Raw genomic sequence first — 14,723 nt, 5'->3', positions numbered from 1 at the left:
TTTTCACCCTCACAAAATGTATCACCAAATCTCGCATGCGATTATCTAGATAGTATGTTATAAAAAGTTTTATAGAGATAGACTTCATACATTATCGGTCATGATCCATTCCGTATTGATATGTAAGTATATATATACTGATACTTATAGTATTTAATGATTGTCATTATCAGATTACTAACTATTTACATCTAGTCAACAATGATGGGTTACCCAGATTAATGAAGTTCTACACTCCGGTAGATATCCCGACACAACGATTATTATTACAACAAGTATACCAATTAATATCCATAAGAACATCTCAAGAATGTTCATTCATAACCCCTCCCTCATTACTTGCAGATTTAGATGATATTAAAGTCATTTATAGACATTATGCCACCTTATACTTTGTGTTTATAGTGGATGATCAAGAATCGGAATTAGGGATTCTCGATTTAATTCAAGTATTTGTAGAATGTTTAGATAAATGCTTTTCTAATGTATGTGAATTGGATTTAGTGTTTGGATGGCAAGTATTACAAACGGTATTAGAAGAGATTGTTCAAGGAGGAATGGTTATAGATACCAATATAGGACGAATTGTGGCAGCAGTGGATGAATCCAATAGTCAAAAGAGTTCTACAGTAAATAGTACTGTTGGAGGGTTAAGTTCGACCATTTTACATGCCATATCAAGGGATAGAGGATTCTGGGGGCGATAATGTAATGTAATGTACCATAACTTAATTTAATTTTATTGAATTAATCTATTTAATGATAATATAATATACATATTTACAAGTAATCACCACTGACTTAAATCTATTTCTTACCCAACCAGTTGAACCAGCCCGAGGATTGCTTTTGTTTTAATTTCTCAGTTTCTATCAATTGCAAATTGGCTTGTTCTATTTCATTTTGTTTGAACTTATCGGCTTCTTCCTTACGGAACTGATCATAATCAATCAATCTTTCATTGGCATTTCTTTGTGATCTTTCTAATGGTGATCCAATAGGTCCAGTTTTCCAAATTGGATCATTGGATGAAGAAGTCTCCTTAATAATCTTCAAAAACTCTTGATTTTCTCGTCTTCTAAGTTCTTTGTTCATTTCATAATCGGCTCTGATCTCAGGTGAAAAGCTGGCAATCAACTGTTCATCGGTTGGTGTAGTATATATATATAACAAAACTCCTGTACCGATAATAGAACCTCCAGCGAAGTACACTCTGGCCCATCTATACCATAAGGGTTTCGTAGACATAGCTTTTCTAGATTTGTATTCTTTTATGTAATAAACTAACCTGGTTACTATTGTCCATGACTTTATTCGATGGTATTATCCATTAGATAAATTTTATGTGAGTATTGGTCACGTGTAATGTCACGAGTTTTCGTTTATGTTTACCGAATATAATTCCAGAACACCCCATATTGTAAGTGAATCAATGGCATTATGAAACTTTGGAACTGTGTTTGGATAAACTAGTTTTGGCCATCTAATCTCCGTTTAACTGTGATTATTAATCACTAGTTATATATATAGAAAATATTATGCGAATAAAATATTGTATATACATAATTACTTTCCAGTAATTTTATGTAAGAGTAACTATGTAATTTACTTTGGCGAATTACCATATTTACAGTCGGTTCAATTAGGTAACAAAGTTTCATTCAATAGCTAATTGAGTTATCTATTTAGAATTACAACTATTTAGACCTAACAGGTCGTTCACTGATCAAATATAGCTTATTCTTTAATATATATCACCAGTTTTCGTTTAACCCCAACATTTTTACCGACTAATAATTAGAGATAACCCCATATTCTAAGTGAATCTATGGCATTATGAAACTTCGGAACTTATTATATTTATTTACAGTAGTAGCTACCGTAGTTAACGCGGATGCAAATATCACAATTTAAACTTGCATCGTGGAAAGTTGACAAGAATCTGACTAAGTACATAAATAATGGTGAAATCGTAGGTAAACCCGTTGATATTCAAGTCAATTATGACGGGGTCAGTGAGCTACTTAAACTGTCAAAGAATTATAGCATTGCTGTGGCAGATCATTTAAAATTTTTGAAAATCCAACCCGAAATAGTTTTGTCACCAATGGGGGTTCCTAGACCATTAATAGTACGTGCAACATTAATTGAAAGAGTTAGAAGAATAGTAGATAGAGTTAATGATGATACTATAAATATAATCAAAGCTATTTGTAGATTAGGACGAGAGCCAGTTGCTGATATTGTTAAAAATATTGTTTCTATAATTAGCCCAGGAAGTGATGGATTTGTATCTAGAGCTACCAGTTTGTTGACTGGTAAAGTAATTCATCGGGGTTATGCTATGTATTCGACAGTCGATACATATAAAGGGCATACATGGTTTGCAATAATTGCATTGGGTACTTTGGGAGGTACTAAAGAAACTATAACTGATGCAGATATTGAACAAGCAGTATTGCAAGCATTTACATCAAAAATCGCAGATATCATGCATATAGGTATTAGCGAGTTGGCAGGCACAGGCGAAAATGTTAATCACAATGACAATTGGTATGACAGAGTGATTTTCTACCGAGATGATATAACTAGTATACCTAATTGGAGAATGGGTTCTACCTATTTTTATTAGGAGACAAGGCTCCGCTGAGAAATTCAAAAAATCATTGTTCAAATCGGCACAGCCACTTTGCAGCCGTTAATAATGCTGTTCATAAGCTGATGACAAATTTCATCCACAGCATGATCAAACCTACTCATATGCATATAGGAGAATCATATATACAGTCATAGATTACGCAGTTACAGGACTCTTACATTACTACTTGAAACAATAGTCAATGGTTAAACCGGCAATTGATACAATTCATTATTTTAGTATTTCATTAACATTATCTTTAACATTATCGTTATCATTATTTTACTCAGTTAATAAAGTAATCAATTCCTACCCCTAAACTCTGGTTCTATATCAGTTGTACGCAACCCAAACTATTCTGTTAGACCAACGGACGCGTGAAGTGTCTGCCCGAAAAAAATTAAAACATAAAAATAAAATATAAAAAATAAAAAAAATATATATATATAGAAAAAAAATTTTAAACGAGCTATACGACGAACCTATCATTTTTATACTATATAGCAATATATACTGTTTGTACAAGCAGATTATAAGATATATATATCACTTCGAACTCTTTGAGTACAACTCTGACACGCCACGACCCGTCTTTGTCTACGTCTCCATTTAGATTCATTACTATAGGTCACGTTTACATTCAAAAGTTCAACACAACCATACATTCGTTTACTAATTGACTAATAATCAGCTGTTCCTGTGGATTTTATTCCTTAACTCACTTTAAAAGTGGTTAACACTAAGAATATTCAAAATTAACTAATCTAACAAAACTTATTCAGTAGTAAAATACACATTTTTTTCAACAAAGAATGATTGGTGATTCATATAACGTCAATTCAACAATGGATGAGGAACATAATAATGTTGATGAGAATGGTCAAAATAGAAAAAGTAGATCATCTACAGGTAAAAGGAAATATCATCAAAAATCTAGAAATGGTTGTTCAACCTGTAAAAAAAGAAGAGTTAAATGTGATGAAACAAGACCTTCATGTACTAAATGTCAACATATGAAATTAGTATGTGGATATTTATTAGATGAAGATAATGATGGGAAAAGTGATGGAGGTAATGAAAATAGTAAAGAATTGGATAATTCAAGTGATTCAAAAGATGAAAGTTTTGATTCTGAAATTCCAAAGAAGAAGAGAAAAGTTTCAACAACTTCAACATCTAGTTCAATTCCTTCTTCAACTCAACAAGCTACCCCTTCTGTAACTCCTACTCCTAGTTTATTGGATGATAATTCTCAATCTATTCCATCTATACAAGCTAATAATCCTTTAGCTGCTTTATCATCTGGACTTTTAAATGCTGGTAATTTAAACAATTTGAATTTAAGTCATCTTGTTAATGGATTGTCTGGTGATTTAAGCAGTCTCGGTAATTTAGCAAATTTAAGTAATTTGGCAACTTTAGCTCAATTACCTATTGATTTAAGTAATATTGGGTCTTTATTAGAATCTCAAAATATAAATATTCCAAGTTTTGTTAAGCCATTCTTAACCCCTACCCCACCAGTTCAGTCAGTACAGGGTAGTCTGCAACAACAATCACTTCCACAGCAACAGCAACAGCAGCAACAACAACAACAACAACAACAACAACAACAGAGTCAAGGACGATCTCAAACACTTCCAACTCCAAAGTCCAGTATTAGTGGTGATTCTAATATCCCTAGAAATAATTCAGGACCAAATGTTTCACCCAATATTAATCCGCTGATTAATCATTTATCGATGGATTCCACGACTTTAAATATGTTAGATTTGAGACTCATGTTCCACTATACTTCCCAAGTATCAAATACTATAACTGGAGCTGGGATTTCAGAAACAAACATTTGGAATTATGATATACCAATGTTAGCATTTGAATATCCATTTTTAATGCATTCAATTTTGGCCTTTAGTGCTACACATTTATCAAGAACTGAAAAGGGTTTAGATCAATGTGTTACATGTCATAGAGGTGATGCATTAAGATTACTTCGAGAAGCTGTATTAGATATAAATGCAAATAATACTGATGCATTAGTAGCATCTGCCCTTATATTAATTATGGATTCATTAGCAAATGCTTCTTTCCCATCATCTACAAGTCCTAAATCTTTACCTGCTTCTGCTTGGATTTTCCATGTTAAAGGTGCGGCAACAATTTTAACAGCTGTTTGGCCATTAACTGAATCATCTAGATTTTACAAATTTATTTCTGTTGATTTAGGAGATTTGGGAGATATAATTAATCAACGCATCGATTTAGATAAAAAAGATAAAGCTGAACAAGTTAAATTTTTTACTGATTTAGAATGTCATGATTCAGATATAGCCGATTTATTCCCAGTAGAAATATCTTCACCATATTTAATAACCCTTGCTTATTTAAATAAATTACATAAAGAAAGGTATAAATCAGATTTCATTTTAAGAATATTTGCATTTCCTGCATTATTAGATAAATCATTTTTATCATTATTAATGTCAGGAGATGTTAAAGCTATGAGAATAATGAGATCTTATTATAAATTATTAAGATCATTTTGTTCAGAAATGAAAGATAAAGTTTGGTTTTTAGAAGGAGTTTCACAAGTATTACCTGTTGATGTTGAAGAATATGCTGGAGGAGCTGGAGGTATGCATATGATGTTAGATTTCCTTGGTGGAGGACCAGCTATAATTGATAATGATGTTGATGAAGAGATTTCTAGATTTGAGCCAATGACAAAGAATTTAATCGATACTGATAATTTACCTAGTGATATTATGGCCAATAATTTAGAAGTCATGCAAGGTGATAATGCGTTTATGAATATGAAATAATAGTATAACAAGTGCTACGATCTAAACTACCGTCGTCCATAAGGTTGTAGTACTAATTAATAATAATAATAATAATAATAATAATAATAATAATAATATATATATAGTGGGATTATGGAGTTTAATTTGTGTATAGATAGAGAGTTTAATAATAATAATTTTCAATAAGTTTCTTCAGTATAAAAGTTGTAGACGCAATAACGAAAATAGCCTAAATTTTAGTAGAGAAAAGTACAGAGTGCATACACGATGCACAAAGCTCATAATGGTTCATTTCTACATTCATTCCTATTGCCTAAGTATTGGCTGTGAATTTTGGGGAGAGAATCACCGAATTAGGAAACTTGCATTTTTATCAGGAAAAAAATGTCGTATAAGCGAGAAAATATAGCTTGGTATTTATATTTATCTGGTCATAACTGACTTACCAATAACCATATAGAATAATATTACATAATACATTATAATGTATTAATATATGAAATTATATTAGAATACCTTACATTACATTACATTATATGATATTATATGTGTCCATATTAGCTAGTTAAATGATACTTTGATTATATTGCATGATCCGTTAACCGTATGTACAGTAAACTAAATTAGATATCTCCAGTTTTGTTGCGACATTTGTAAAAAAGAAATAACAAAACGACAAAATAATACGAAAAAAAAATTGTGAGTGGTTCTACAGTGTAACACAGGTTAAAACCTAGTATTCAATTTAGGTTTTGATAGTATTTAGAAAAAGGAGTTTACTTCATATACATACATCATTAACAACTTGTCCATATTAGCTACATATCTGACGTAGTAATAACCTCTTAGTGAAACTAGTGAAACAATTATAACATTATCCTTCTGATTCTGTTGTTCTAACTATATAACATCCATCCATTTATTTGAAACATATTTGTAACAAAAACTACCACTGTCAATTTTTGAGGAGTAAAAAGAACAACTTATTTATCGACAATAGTACATACAGAACAAAGTAAAATATCATTCAAATCAACTCAAAATTTATAATTTGACTTCATAAGTAATATATTCCACACTTATTATTAGTCTCTACTTCAAAACATATATATAACTTCAATTCTCCTCAACTAACCCAACTAACCCTTTTCAGTTTTGTTGTTAACCTTTTGTTTTCTCAACCATTATAAATTACAGAAATCTTACTAGAATTTGCATATATAGAAAACCACTATTCATATTCAGTCTTCCCCACCTGTATTTGCATATATATAAATTTAAACATATATCTTATACAATCCAATCAAATTTCTACAAAATATATCTACACATTTAAGTTTTATTTCACAACTTCAACTTATCCAACTACTTATTAATCCAAGTTCAATTCATTACTTATAAAGCATTGAATCAATTAATTTATCACCAAACCTTTTTAATTTATCCACTATAAGTAAATAAAAATTTTATTTGTCCTGATTCGCACGACCATATTCTTTTAACACGCGAATTTTTTCCTCAGTTTATCAAAGCTATAACGATAATCAGAAGTTCAAGTACCAATATTTATAATAATTAATAATAATAATAATAATAACTACATAACTATATAAAATGGGTTATAAGAATATTAAATGTACAGTAGTAGGAGATGGTGCTACTGGTAAAACATCTTTATTAATATCATATACTACCAGTAAATTTCCTGCTGATTATGTTCCTACTGTGTTTGATAATTATGCAGTAACTGTCATGGTTGGTGATGAACCCTTTACATTAGGTTTATTCGATACAGCTGGTCAAGAAGATTATGATAGATTAAGACCTTTATCATATCCATCTACTGATGTATTCTTAGTTTGTTTTTCAGTCATTGCTCCTGCATCCTTTGAAAATGTTAAAGAAAAATGGTTCCCTGAAGTTCGTCATCATTGTCCTGGTGTTCCATGTATAATCGTTGGTACTCAAACTGATTTAAGAAATGATGAAGTTATTTTACAAAGATTGCATAGACAAAGATTAAGTCCAATAACTATGGAACAAGGTGAAAAATTAGCTAAAGAATTGAGAGCAGTTAAATACGTTGAATGTTCGGCTTTAACTCAAAGAGGTTTAAAAACCGTTTTTGATGAAGCTATAGTTGCTGCATTAGAACCTCCTGCAATTAAAAAATCAAAGAAGTGTACTATCTTATGAACAATCCTAATTATTATCATCCTTCTCATGGTATAGCATCTTTCATAAATAAAAAAAAACAGTCAACAACTTCATACAATAATCCGACCATCAACCTTCGCCACCACCCCCTCACCCCTCCAATCCCCTATTTAAGAATTATTTAAATGAATTCCTATCAAGGTTTTATTAGTTTTTGTATCCTATCCTATCTTCTTTTTTTTTTATTCCCTTAACGTATCTCTTATATCATTTTTTTTGTATTACCTTCACCTTCTGATATTTGATATTGGTCTTCTTGAAGAAGTTCAATACCATTTATCAGACATACATTATAGTTCAAATTTGTTTATATATACATATATAAATGTTCTTTATAATTACTTACATTTTACTTTATCATTTTCTAATTGAAATATAATTAATATCATCAATATTAGTAATTAATTATCTAAGTAGATGGGAGGGGGGGTCCGACGCGCGCTACCAGATTCTGTCGGTCAAATATATATTATACAATTTATACAATTTTTAGCCCCTCAATTGATTGTTAATCTTATATAGAGATTTACCTAAGGAAATAAGTGGTCGTAAAAATCTGGAACAAAGTATAAATAGCTGCGCAAATAAATGTTTTTCTATCCTTCTCTTTATATCTTTTCTTCTTTCACTTTTGTCTAATAGAAAGAAAACCTACTCAGAAGTTTATAACTGCATAACTCCTTGCTGAGGCTATTTAGTGCAAATTCTAATAAACGTTTTAATTTATAATTAAATTATCTAGGATATTATACTAACTTCCAATAGCCATTTTCCACTTTTGTTTCAAATTGCCTTTTTTATGTGCTAGCATTGTAACATAGTATGTATGTTAAATATATATTATATTATTATTATTATTATGATTATTATTATTAATTATTAATTATTTCATAATCATATACAGTAGGAAGTTTAAATACTTACATTATTATCTTGTGGATGATAAGACTATATATCGAATACTCTTTATCTCGCCCTTACCCCATGATCATTTAATATCCCAATTTGAACATTAGCACCAAAACAAAATCACTACTTCTACTATTCTCATTAAGATAGTTATGTCAATACATAAATTTGTTTAGAGCAATAAGGAATAAACTAGTTTGAACTAAATTAATCATTTATTTAAAATAGATAATAATGACGTGGTAGTTAACCAAATACATACAAGTTATAAACAAGCAATGAATAATTTATCTTTTGAATGTAGATATATAAAAAAATTTGATGAATTACAGTTTTAATATTGATAATCAATAATACTTCAAAATTACAATGGATTTTCCTTTAATGATTCAATATTTGATTTTCTTTCTTGTAACCATTTCTCATAATCAGCCTTATACTGAGACAACTCTTCTGCAGAAGGAGAATAAGATTCTTGCTCTTCTTTAGATAAACGTTTCCAAGATTCACTTAAAGATTTACTAACCTCAGCAAAAGGACGATCATCCTTAACATAATGTTCAGAAATATATCTAGAATATTTATTCCCTGGCAGCTTTGGTTTTGGAAGATAAATCTTTTCCATTTTTTCATTATATTCATCGGCTAGTTGACGATATTTCTCTTTTTCATCAGTACTTAACAAGTTAAATTCTTTTGCACTATCTGCCAAAGATTGTTTCGATCCTTTTTTAGTTTTAACAAACATGGGATAAGCACCAAGTTTTCTGAAGTTTTTAGTAATTTCTGCAAGTTCCTTCTTCTTCTGCTTCTTTTCTTTCTCTTCAAGCTTTCTTTCCTTAACTTTGTCTTTAAGCTTTCTTTCTTTAATTTTCTCTTGAAGTTTTCTTTCCTTAACTTTTTCCTCAAGAGCAAATTGCTTCTTTCTATGTTCTTCTTTAAGTTTCTTAAATGTAGACTTTGCATCTTTAAGATCCTTAGTTAAAGTCAGTTTCTTGCTTTTCTTTGTCTGCTCACCATCTGCTTTAGTTGCCATAGATCTACCCTGTGAAATTGGAATGGTGGCGTTAATTGAAACTAATTTATACATTGATAACTTAGTTCCAATAGCATTTGGACTAGCTCTTAAGCCTTTAAAGGAAATAATTGATGATCTAAGCATATTCTAATCTACTCTATCTTTCAATTCAACAACTAATTACTGCTCAATTGATTATGTATAATCTTTATTAAAAGACGTGTGATGTATAACTTAATTATTTTCAATTCGATTCGTTTGTTTTGTTTATGTTTTAATCGAGAGAGAGACAGACAGAGAGAGAGAGTCGTGCGGCCCTTCCAAAAACAATAGTTTTGTACGTGTAATGGTCAGGTGACTTTAACAGATCCTAACCATGTTTCTCAATTAGGAAATTATTTTGCCGTTATAATTCTCAATCCTATAAATAATATCAATTATATAATTGGTAATTTGAATCGAAAGTTATAGGCATAGAAATGTACTATTTAATTTAAATTTACTAATGTATTCCATAAAATTTCCTTAACGACTAAAGTCAGATCTGATGTGACCTAACCTAAGCTTGTACATCAAATAATTCACACATCAGGGTCTTCTAAAAATATATGTTATTGCTAATAAGAGTAGTAATGGTAGGATTATATTAGTTTAATAATTTATTGATATTCCTTAAGAAATAACTTAGAGAATTTTATGATTAGTAGTCTCTGGTTTATGGTAGTGGAAAAAGGTCGTGTGTCTTTGTACAACTATGTTGACCGCTAACAATTTTTTTTCTTCATACTTCTTCAGATCAATTCCATAATTAAATAGTAATATATAATTTTAAATATTAACGTGTCTTTCCAATAGTAAACTATATTTAGTTACGACAAACATTATAGCAGTTACAAGATAATTATTATTTTATTATTATGTATTCAACTGCTCGTTCAGATACATTATTCCTCGGAGCTCAAAAGATTAGTGGGGATGATGTTCGTAATCAAACTGTATTAGCTGCACAAACTGTTGCTAATGTTGTTAAATCATCTTTAGGACCAGTTGGTTTAGATAAAATGTTAGTTGATGATATTGGTGATGTTACTGTAACAAATGATGGTGCCACTATTTTATCATTATTAGATGTTCAACATCCAGCAGGAAAAATATTAGTTGAATTAGCTCAACAACAAGATAGAGAAGTTGGTGATGGTACTACATCAGTAGTTATTATTGCAAGTGAATTATTAAAAAGAGCTAATGAATTAGTTAAAAATAAAATTCATCCAACAACAATTATAACTGGTTATAGATTAGCCTTAAGAGAAGCAATTCGTTATATAAATGAAGTATTATCTCAATCAGTAGAAACTTTAGGTAAAGAAACTATAATTAATATTGCAAAAACTTCAATGTCATCTAAAATCATTGGATCAGATTCAGAATTCTTTGGTAAAATGGTTGTTGATGCTATGTTGGCTGTTAAAACAGTTAATACAAAAGGTGAAATTAAATATCCTGTTAAAGCTGTTAATATATTAAAAGCTCATGGTAAATCATCTACTGAATCTATATTAGTTGATGGTTATGCATTAAATTGTACAATTGCATCTCAAGCCATGTTAAAATCAGTTAAAAATGCAAAAATTGCTTGTTTAGATATTAATTTACAAAAGGCTAAAATGGCTATGGGTGTACAAATTAATATTGATGATCCAGATCAATTAGAAGAAATTAGAAAGAGAGAATATGGAATTATTATTGAAAGAATTCGTAAGATTTTAAATGCAGGTGCTAATGTTATATTAACAACTAAAGGTATTGATGATTTATGTTTAAAAGAATTTGTTGAAAATGGTGCAATGGCCGTTAGAAGATGTAAAAAGGAAGATTTAAGAAGAATTGCTAGAGCAACTGGGGCAACTTTAGTTAGTAATTTATCTAATTTGGAAGGTGAAGAAACTTTTGAATCATCATATCTTGGAGCAGCTGACGAAGTTGTTCAAACTAGAATTAGTGATGATGAATGTATATTAATTAAAGGTACTAAACAACATTCATCATCTTCAATTATTTTAAGAGGTCCAAATGATTATTCATTAGATGAAATGGAAAGATCTTTACATGATTCTTTATCAGTTGTTAAAAGAACTTTAGAAAGTGGTAATGTTGTACCTGGTGGAGGAGCAGTTGAAACTGCTTTAAATATATATTTAGAAAATTTCGCTACAACAGTTGGTTCAAGAGAACAATTAGCTATAGCAGAATTTGCTAATAGTTTATTAGTTATTCCAAAAACTTTAGCTGTTAATGCTGCTAAAGATGCTTCAGATTTAATTTCAAAATTAAGAACTTATCATGCTGCATCTCAAACTGCTTTACCAACTGATACTAAAAGAAGAAATTATAAATATTATGGATTAGATTTAATTGAAGGAAAAATAGTTAATGAAATAAATCATGGAGTTTTAGAGCCAACTATTTCAAAGATTAAATCATTAAAATCAGCATTAGAAGCTTGTATTGCTATATTAAGAATTGATACAATGATTGAAGTTAATCCTGAACCACCAAAGGAAGATCCTCATGATCATTGATCATCATAATACTCAATTAATCTTGTAAATTAAACCCTTTATAGAACTCACTTTACAGGCCAATATACAAAATAAATTTATAAATTGTTATTGTATTTTTATTAATTAAATAACTTGTATATAAATATATAATTATTAAACAGGTCCCAAATGAAATGTAATTAGACAATTTAAAATGTCAAATGTACGGAAGAAATAAATAAATTTGAACAAAGGGGTATACTAAATTATTATGAAGAGTATGTTATTGAAATGAAATGAAACTAAGGCAAGGGAAATAGTGACTAATGATACATTGAATGAATGTTTTGAAATCTTTATTATGAAGATATTATTCTCCCTGAATTAGCCAAATTAAGGAATAAATTTTTATCTTGTTTCTCAATATCTAAAGGAAGTTGAGTTGAAGTTGTGCTTGAATATGGTAAATTAAGTAAATTAGTCGATTTATTAGATAATGGAATTCTTCTTGGTTTCAGTCCACCTTCTATAATATCTTCATTAATATTATTCAAACTGTAAGATGAATTTGAAGAATTCGAACTTTGTAAAGAATAATTGGAGTGAGAATTCTTTAAAGATAATGAAGAATTATAAGAAGATAATGAACTTCTTGATGAAGATCTTGAAGAAATACTTCTGTTGCTGAAAGAATTGGATAATCTGTAATAATTGAGTTTTTGATTATTTTCTTCTTCCATACGTTGAACAAGTTGATCCTTGATATTAGTCAAGAAAGGTTGTAAAGCTATAATTAATTCATCTTCTTTAATTGAAATATCCCATTTTAACATCCCAATTAATTCCCGTTCAGCCATATTAACTTCTTCATTAGTTAATAAACCATCAGTATATTTTGTCCAATGTTTATTTAAAGGAGATTGATCATTTAAAGATTTAGCACTAACAATTAAAGCAGCAAGAAAAATTCGATGTCTTGTAGTTTCCATTCCAATAGCATTAGCTGGTAAAATATTTCTTAATTTATTAAGATAAACTAAAGTAGCCATTAATGTTGGAGTTTGAACATTAGAATATTTAATTAAATTCTTTATAAAATTAACTAATGATATACTTGATTTTGGTCCAACTAACATATTAACTGATTTAACTGAAGGAATTAAACTATATTGAGGTTTGGGATTTCTAACTTGAATAATAGATTTAGTAGTTGTTACTAGTATATCAATCATATCTTGACTTACAGGTTGTCTAGCAAATACTCTTAAAGCTTCTTTGTCGGACATTTTCGTTTATATTATATGTGAAGGGTGGAATGAAAAATGAAAAGTGAAAATGAAAAGTGAAAATTGGATTTGAAAATGGAAATGAAAACCAAAATGGAAATGAAATGACAGTGATGGTAAAAGATAAGGAATAACAGATTATATATATATATATATATATATAAATATAAGAAAAACCGAACCACTAATTAAAAAAAAACTCTAATACGATAATTTATCATCTATATATAAATGTAAATACAAACACAGATACTCCATTAATTCCATTATTAAAAAAGCAAACAGAAGGATTGATTGTTCGTGATACATGAGCTTGCGCTAATAAATGGTTGAAAAATTACCCCAAAAAGTTAAGATGTTGCTGAAAAAAGATTTGCAAAAAAAAAAAAAGAAGTAATTAAAGAAAGGGGGTGGTCGCGTTAAATTCATTAAGAGTTGATTTCTTACGCGATATTTCCTGTTTGGGCAATGTGGGTCTTTAAATTTGCCGTAACGGGTGTTCCTGATAGTTCTACAAGGCGACGCCCATATTAGTAGAGTACTTGATGCGGTAATGTTCGTCCTTCAATTCATTACTGAGATAAGAGTAAATGAAGTAATTTTAATTGAATAACTAATTACCTATTCCCCTGCCTATCATTGGTTAAACTAGTGATGATTATCATTTAGTGTTGTCATGTGGCATTGTAGATGAAATGTGAAATGTGAAATGTGAAATGACGATGGAGATAACAATTTGTTAGTTATGACCCATTGTACCTCAGAATGTCAAATACTGAGTTGCAACGAGTTTTAAGGAGTAATTGCAGAAAAACAAATAAACAAAGAGAAGCGAAACGCAAGGTAAATATATAAATATATACACAAAGAACGGTAGTAATTTATATGCGAATTAAATTAGTGTATTATTCCTGTAGACAATTTAGTACCTTCTGTATCTTGTGCTCCAGGAGCGGCATAATTACAGGCGTTCATTGTAGATGTATATAATAATACACGAAACAATCTCGGATATTTGGGGAGAGTATGGGCGGTGTCAGATGAGCATCCTTTGTGGTACTATTTACAATTCATATCTATATCTTACCGACAAAAGAAAGACGATTTAGACCGATAGACTAAGACACGCTTCATACACTAAAATACTTGACATAGCCAATTTGCTTGTATCACTCCACTACCCATCATGCGACATGATGGCAAATATTTAAAACTTCGCCATGGTAAACTACAATAGCACAATGTGCACCCTGACTGGGGCACAGTGTACAGGTATGTCTAATATTAAACCTCTGACGTGATCCAAGC

The 14,723-nt window shown here is 29.8% G+C and overlaps 8 protein-coding genes across 8 annotated transcripts; 5 read left to right on the top strand and 3 right to left on the bottom strand. All coding sequences in view use genetic code 12, as the record gives it.

The window, feature by feature from the left end:
- The first annotated feature begins 77 nt into the window (after positions 1–77).
- On the top strand, positions 78–723 carry APS3 (Aps3p). Its single transcript, XM_064881049.1, has 2 exons — positions 78–122; positions 196–723. The coding sequence occupies exons 1-2, from the start codon at positions 101–103 to the stop codon at positions 705–707; spliced, it is 534 nt and encodes a 177-aa protein (XP_064739199.1). The 5' UTR covers positions 78–100; the 3' UTR covers positions 708–723.
- RJT21DRAFT_118482 (uncharacterized protein) lies at positions 724–1,285 on the bottom strand. Its single transcript, XM_064881048.1, has one exon. The coding sequence runs from the start codon at positions 1,246–1,248 to the stop codon at positions 808–810; it is 441 nt and encodes a 146-aa protein (XP_064739198.1). The 5' UTR covers positions 1,249–1,285; the 3' UTR covers positions 724–807.
- Positions 1,286–1,894: 609 nt separating this feature from the next.
- RJT21DRAFT_1849 (uncharacterized protein) lies at positions 1,895–2,632 on the top strand (the record flags this gene model as incomplete). The annotated part of the gene is made up of 1 exon (XM_064883610.1): positions 1,895–2,632. One exon carries the CDS (start codon positions 1,895–1,897, stop codon positions 2,630–2,632), a length of 738 nt encoding a protein of 245 aa, XP_064739197.1.
- An 851-nt stretch (positions 2,633–3,483) lies between these two features.
- On the top strand, positions 3,484–5,514 carry UPC2 (Upc2p; the record flags this gene model as incomplete). The annotated part of the gene is made up of 2 exons (XM_064879759.1): positions 3,484–4,255; positions 4,334–5,514. 2 exons carry the CDS (start codon positions 3,484–3,486, stop codon positions 5,458–5,460), a joined length of 1,899 nt encoding a protein of 632 aa, XP_064739196.1. The 3' UTR covers positions 5,461–5,514.
- A 1,542-nt stretch (positions 5,515–7,056) lies between these two features.
- On the top strand, positions 7,057–7,638 carry CDC42 (Rho family GTPase; the record flags this gene model as incomplete). Its single annotated transcript, XM_064885309.1, has 1 exon — positions 7,057–7,638. The coding sequence occupies one exon, from the start codon at positions 7,057–7,059 to the stop codon at positions 7,636–7,638; it is 582 nt and encodes a 193-aa protein (XP_064739195.1).
- An 845-nt stretch (positions 7,639–8,483) lies between these two features.
- On the bottom strand, positions 8,484–9,813 carry GCF1 (Gcf1p). Its single transcript, XM_064881047.1, has one exon. The coding sequence runs from the start codon at positions 9,728–9,730 to the stop codon at positions 8,933–8,935; it is 798 nt and encodes a 265-aa protein (XP_064739194.1). The 5' UTR covers positions 9,731–9,813; the 3' UTR covers positions 8,484–8,932.
- Positions 9,814–10,425: 612 nt separating this feature from the next.
- TCP1 (chaperonin-containing T-complex alpha subunit) lies at positions 10,426–12,269 on the top strand. The gene has a single exon (XM_064881046.1). The coding sequence runs from the start codon at positions 10,504–10,506 to the stop codon at positions 12,166–12,168; it is 1,665 nt and encodes a 554-aa protein (XP_064739193.1). The 5' UTR covers positions 10,426–10,503; the 3' UTR covers positions 12,169–12,269.
- Positions 12,270–13,577, bottom strand: PCL2 (cyclin). Its single transcript, XM_064881045.1, has one exon. It carries the CDS (start codon positions 13,413–13,415, stop codon positions 12,489–12,491), a length of 927 nt encoding a protein of 308 aa, XP_064739192.1. The 5' UTR covers positions 13,416–13,577; the 3' UTR covers positions 12,270–12,488.
- Between the last annotated feature and the right edge of the window lie 1,146 nt (positions 13,578–14,723).

This window comes from Scheffersomyces amazonensis (assembly GCF_036850825.1).
Source record: "Scheffersomyces amazonensis strain UFMG-HMD-26.3 chromosome Unknown RJT21scaffold_2, whole genome shotgun sequence".
NCBI classification, from domain to species: Eukaryota; Fungi; Ascomycota; class Pichiomycetes; order Serinales; family Debaryomycetaceae; genus Scheffersomyces; species Scheffersomyces amazonensis.
The sequence above is the reverse complement of the archived record's forward strand: the minus strand, read 5'-3'. Positions and strand labels throughout refer to the sequence as shown.